The 6424-nt window shown below is 44.2% G+C and overlaps 1 protein-coding gene across 1 annotated transcript; it reads left to right on the top strand.

Annotated features, from left to right (window-relative positions):
* Window positions 1-426: 426 nt before the first annotated feature.
* LOC140491269 (endogenous retrovirus group 3 member 1 Env polyprotein-like) lies at window positions 427-5933 on the top strand. The gene is made up of 2 exons (XM_072589240.1): window positions 427-1255; window positions 3569-5933. The coding sequence occupies exon 2, from the start codon at window positions 4065-4067 to the stop codon at window positions 5787-5789; it is 1725 nt and encodes a 574-aa protein (XP_072445341.1). The 5' UTR covers window positions 427-1255; window positions 3569-4064; the 3' UTR covers window positions 5790-5933.
* Window positions 5934-6424: the final 491 nt, after the last annotated feature.

Genomic DNA, 6424 nt, shown 5'->3' with positions numbered 1-6424 from the left:
GTTGCTGATTGAAAACAATTCGAATTGAACCATTCAGTTTAAATTCTGCACCAGGATACAAAAGTCAAACGATTTTGAATTTATTGTTTTGCCAACATCTAACCAATGAGATGATCAAATATTGAATGGCATAAAAGAGGCATGCAGTTCGTTAGTTGGGCTGAGAGGAACTGCCATCTAGAGAGAGACGGCCATGCAAAACGCTCTCTGACAAAGATACCGCTTTTGTATGAAACATGCTTGCACTAAAATTCAGAAGACAACCCAGGAAGATCTTCAGCTGAAAGAAAGATAACACTGGAGATGACAGATGCTGTGTGGTTTTGAAATTATGTTGATGCAATTTCAATGTGGGTTTTTCTTTTTGGAACATTATGTTGTTATAAAGTTGGAAGCAAATACCAACCAGTTCAGAGAAAGAGGTGTGAGAGGTAATTTCGGTTTAAACTTTAAGATGTGCCTGGACCACAGACTGATCTATAATAAAAGACAAAACTTTTGTTTCTTTTCTAAAACATTTTGTATACTCAAAAGTAGAATAGTTTAAATTGTGCAGAATGCTGACAATTTGTGAGCAGAGTAAAAACAAACAGGCCCTTGATTGATGAAACCATTAACACAGGCAGGGAAGGATGAGTCCTTGACTGATAATACTGCAGGGTGAGAGAAACAACTTTGGAGACTCTGAAGACTTTGTGATAAGGGTGCAAATCAAAGAATAATGATGTTTTTAAGAATGTGAGCCTCATGGCTCGTTAGAGCCAGGGAGGGGAGGGTCTGGAGACATTTGTTGCAGACTTTGTGATAAGGGTGCAAATTGGAGAATAATAATGTTTTTAAGAATGTGAACCCCATGGCTCGTTAGAACCAAGGAGGGGAGGGACTTGTGCTGTATATAATGAGAAACTTTGTAAGCCTCAGCGCGCCTTTTACTCAGAAGGCTGCCCGACTCTGCAGACTTGCTAATAAAGCTTTGTTTTCCTGAATTTGTCTAGAGCGATTATTAAGAAGCGATTTTCGTTTCTAACAACTTGGGGGCTCGTTGTCCGGGATCAACACTCCGGCCGCGGGGGAAGCTGAGGAAGGACATCGGAGAAGGTGCACCCTGCTGATTTCAGCAGTCCCTGATTCCTTGCTTGTCGCCCCGCGCGGCTTGAGCGAGTGATATCCGGGAGGCTCAGGAAAACAAAGGAGGGGTGTGGCCGAGGCAGTGGGGACGGTTAACGATCGAGTAATTTCGGTGCACCGAACCCAGGTAAGAAAAACTTGCGGGGACCGTGTTTCCGGACGCCTGGGGACCTACGGGGTGCCTGTGGATTTTTCTACAGAGACGTGGGACTCAGGTATCTAGAGACCGGGGCTTGCCTGTGAGGGATTTTGCAGAGACCGTGTTTGAGGAGGAACGTGTACCTACGGGGTGCCTGTGATCTGTGTCACAGAGACGTAGGACACAGGAATCCAAAGACCGGGGGTGCCTGCAAAGGAACCTGGGCGATCACTGGACTGAAGGTCCGGGAATTGGCTAAATTGTGATAGATTATCACGGGAGAATTATGAAGTCCTCGGAAATGGGAAATAAGGGATCTAAGGCGATTAAGGGATGGGCTGGGGTATGTTTTGTTATTTGTAGATAGAATAAGTATAAGTAGCAGGAAATGATCTTGGAAACATATGTTATAAAATCCATATAAGTGGGAGCTTATAAAAAATAATGGGTAAAGATGCTGCTGGGAGTTGTCCACAGACCCATCAACAATAGCTTTCTTTGGGACAGAATAGTTCAGGGAGAAAATAAGGTGTGTAAAAAACAGGCAGTATATTTATCACTGGTGATTTTAATTTTCATGTAGATTGGGAAAATCAAGTTGCCTAAGGAAGTCAGAAGGACACTTTTCTAGAATCATATGTTCTACATCCAAATGGGAATCAAGCTATTTTGCGTCTGATAATATATACTGAGGAAGGTTTAATACGTGATCACAAAGTAAAAATAAACTCTAAAGGTTACAGTGACCATAATATGATAGAAGTTAGCATTCATGTTAAGAGTAAGAAACTTGGGTTGAAAACAACTGTGCTATAAACTCGAAGAAGGTAGGCATTGTGCAGAGTTAACTGGAGTGGACTCAGAAAGAAGTTTAATAGAAAAGACAACTAATGAACAACTGCACACTTTTATGAAAATAGTTCATGACTCCCAGTTTCCTCAGTGAGGAAAAATGATTCCAGGAAGGGAATATCAAAGAATGATTAACCAAGGGAAAAAAAAAACAGACAGAGTTGAAAGAAAAGTCATAAAAATGGAAAAGATTGTGAGAGAATCAATGTCTGGAAGGTATCAAAAAAAAACTTAAATTTTGCTGCAAACAAAAAAACATTTATGACAGCAACAGACACACAATGCATGAAAATTGGTCCTATCCACTTAATGATTCAAATGGTTAAACAAGCTTTTGGAGAACACAAAGGACATCATCTGAAAATTGGTTGTGCACGGAGAGAAATTGTATTATTGATAGTCACTGCTCGGATGTTATGCATTTTCCACCAAAGATATTTAATTGTGATTACTTTCCCCAATAATTGCATACAAATTAAGTCTGCAAAGGCTGCCAATTGTTATAACACCACCTTCTTGTGGTCTGTATGAAAATAGAATCTCTGTTGTATACTATTTATTATAAGGGAACACTGTTCCAACTACATGACAGAAAGGATAGCTGGCTTGCTTAACTGTAAGTATAACCTGTCTAAACAATAACTTCTCAGGATTAGTGACAACTGACTGAATTTCTGAATCATACGGTGCATTCTTGTAGTGTGCAGAAAACTGAGAAAGAACTCCATTAGCAGCTAAAAGGGTGTAAACTACTCAATGTATAAAACATACAGGAAACAGTTTGCAGAAAAATTCACCATTGACACGTTTAATTGCTACCATTCAAACACCCAAACTTCAGAAATGTAGGCCATCATTTACCTAACTGTGCAAATGTCCAAATCAACTGGGTTTACAGAAGCCCCGAGAAATTCTAAAGGACTGTTGCAATTTCAGGGAGGTGGGGGGATGGAATGGTGGAGAAGAGAGACCAACTGAAAATGATATTACTTTGAAGAGAGTTAAAGTTTCAATCAACCTCTTCAATTGTTGGTCCACCAGAAGGGTCCTTTCTGACTTGTTCTGAGAATGGCCCTTCGGGCATACCTCCCTGGTAAAGTTTGGCAATGATGGGCTTGCATATTTTTTTTTTTTTCAAATCTTTCAACTGCTGCTCAAAGTCCTCCTTCTCTGCTGTTTGGTTTGCCTCCAGCCAGGAGATGGCCTGGTTACACTTTTCGATGACTTTGTTCTTATCTTCCTCACTGATCTTGCCTTTCGTTTTCTCTTCCTCCACTGAACTCTTCATGTTAAATGCGTACGACTCCAGGGAATTCTTGGCTGTAATTTTCTCACGCTGCATATCATCCTGACCTTTGTACCTCTCCGCTTCCTGCACTATCCTCTCGATCTCCTCCTTACTCAACCTGCCCTTGTTATTGGTGATGGTGATTTTGCTCTCTTTGCCAGTGCTCTTGTCCACAGCAGAGACATTCAAGATGCCATTTGCGTCAATATCAAAGGTGACCTCAATCTGTGGTACACCACGTGGCGCAGGAGGGATCCCACTGAGGTCAAATTTGCCCAAGAGAACTCCGGAGGAAAGGTCTCCTGGCTCACACTCCGCCGCTCGACTTCCTCTTGCATAAGGTGGAGCCCGGAGACTGGGTACTTGTTAAGACCTGGAAGGCCGAAAAGCTCCAGCCGCGGTGGGAAGGACCGTTCCTGGTTCTGTTAACAACTGAAGCAGCTGTTCGGACGAAAGAGAAAGGGTGGGTCCACGCATCGAGGATAAAGGGGCCTGTTCCATCTGAAGGAGAAAGCACTTGGACATGCGAGCAAGGGGACAAGCCGTTGGTGGTAAAACTGAAAAGACAGCAATAATGAACTCTACTTGGACTGTATTGGTGGGGATATTGATCAGTTTATTCCTGTATGTGGGGGAGGGTGAGGGAAGATGTGACAAATGTCGAACTACAGTAAGACTTGGGATTCGAATCTACTCGGGAACATTGTGTCCCATTCCTATGTGGACGATTGGTGTTACGATGTGAGTGCACGCCATGAATGTTGGGAGGGTGGAAGACCCTATTATCAGGTATATAATAAAGGATACGGTGGCAAAATCCGTGGATGCCCTATAAATGACCGCTGGGTGTGTATTAGCAAAACTGGGAGGTGGGACCTATCCTCCGTGTTGCGCAGGGAACAGGTTGACAGAGTCAAGGAGACCAAGATACAGATCACTGATCGGGGGTTGGAGAAAGAGCAAGACCGTCAGGGAACGGTCGTACTCTCTAAAGTGCCATCTGTATACGAAGAGGTAGAAGAAAGGATTGAGCTCCCTGATGTAACACAAAACCTGTTTATTGATCTTACCTCGAGGATAGCCACTGTTTTAAATATTAGCAATTGCTGGGTTTGTGGGGGGCCGCATATGTCAGAACAATGGCCATGGACTGGTCACAGCTTAGACATATGGGAATTGCTTCAAACCACTTGGACACATGTCAACGAAAGGAAAAGCCAGGGGTGGAGACTGACAAATAGCCCTGAGGGCCAGTTATGTGTTGAAGGAAAGGGGACCGTGGAGGTAGGAATTAGTCCCTGTCAGAGTGTATTGGATGCGACCACACGAGTATGGTGGCCTGAGGATATTACTTGGTACATTGCAAACCGAGGTCATCAAAATTGCGTTCCATTACGTACTGATTCCTCCTCTGACGAACTAGGTGCTGATTCTTCCGATGACATGATGAGAGCCTGGGGTGGTGGTTCTCAGGGGAGTCGATGCTGGGATACTCCTGTCCAGACTCTGGCACGGGGCCAGGAGCCCGAATATTGGAATTGTAGTGGTCCTGGTCCTTATGAGGGCGTCCCTGGGGTAAAGGAACTGTGGGATGATGTTGTGAGGCAGGGAGGGCCTGCTCCAGATGGCCTATTTTGGATATGCGGTAATCAGGCATACTCCAAACTACCCATGGGATGGGCTGGGGTATGCTTCCTGGGTCTAATACGACCTGCGTTCTTCCTATTACCCCGGAAGGAAGGCAACGATTTGGGAATTAAACTATTTGACTCTCTCCGTAGGTCGCCAAGGGATATCCAAGTCGGTGATTGGGGGGATGAGTGGCCACCGGCCCGGGTTATTGCATACTACGGGCCAGCTACATGGGCACAGGACGGATCATGGGGATACCGTACTCCTATCTATATGTTGAATCGAATTATCAGGCTCCAAGCAGTCGTAGAGGTTATTACTAACCGGACTGCCCTGGCCCTGGAGCTGCTGGCTAAGCAGCAGGATCAGATGAGGGCTGCTATATATCAAAACCGACTTGCCTTGGATTATCTGTTGGCCTCGGAGGGGGGTGTGTACGGGAAGTTTAACCTGACTAACTGCTGCCTAGAAATTGACGATAATGGTAAAGCGGTTTTGGAAATTTCCGATGAAATTCGGAAATTGGCCCATGTGCCAGTACAATCTTGGCGTCCTCTTAGTGGCATCGGATGGTGGGATGGACTCCTAGGTGGTAGTTGGTGGCGCACGGTGTTGCTGGTGGTTGGGGGGGGGCATGATTCTTCTTCTCGTATTACCCTGCCTAACTCCCTGTATTCAGTTTTTAATTCAGAAAAATATTTCCCGACTCCAGGCAGTGGTGGTTCCACAACATGGGACGCGGGAACTTAAAGTGATGTTGCTGCGAAAGACCAAGGATTTCCCGGGCCCTTGAGGAGGGGGGGCTATCTTGGTCAGGCACATCTTAAAGAAAGAAAAGGGTGGAATTGTGAGAGGTAATTTCGGTTTAAACTTTAAGATGTGCCTGGACCACAGACTGATCTATAATAAATGACAAAACTTTTGTTTCTTTTCTAAAACATTTTGTATACTCAAAAGTAGAATAGTTTAAATTGTGCAGAATGCTGACAATTTGTGAGCAGAGTAAAAACAAACAGGCCCTTGATTGATGAAACCATTAACACAGGCAGGGAAGGATGAGTCCTTGACTGATAATACTGCAGGGTGAGAGAAACAACTTTGGAGACTCTGAAGACTTTGTGATAAGGGTGCAAATCAAAGAATAATGATGTTTTTAAGAATGTGAGCCTCATGGCTCGTTAGAGCCAGGGAGGGGAGGGTCTGGAGACATTTGTTGCAGACTTTGTGATAAGGGTGCAAATTGGAGAATAATAATGTTTTTAAGAATGTGAACCCCATGGCTCGTTAGAACCAAGGAGGGGAGGGACTTGTGCTGTATATAATGAGAAACTTTGTAAGCCTCAGCGCGCCTTTTACTCAGAAGGCTGCCCGACTCTGCAGACTTG

Source organism: Chiloscyllium punctatum, chromosome 19 (genome assembly GCF_047496795.1).
Source record: "Chiloscyllium punctatum isolate Juve2018m chromosome 19, sChiPun1.3, whole genome shotgun sequence".
Lineage (NCBI taxonomy): Eukaryota > Metazoa > Chordata > Chondrichthyes > Orectolobiformes > Hemiscylliidae > Chiloscyllium > Chiloscyllium punctatum.
Note: the sequence above shows the minus strand (reverse complement) of the source record. Positions and strands in the feature narration are given on the sequence as shown.

Coding starts and splice junctions, on each gene's coding strand:
- LOC140491269 (XM_072589240.1), top strand. CDS start 4,065: ATGTCGAACTACAGTAAGACTTGGGATTCGAATCTACTCGGGAACATT.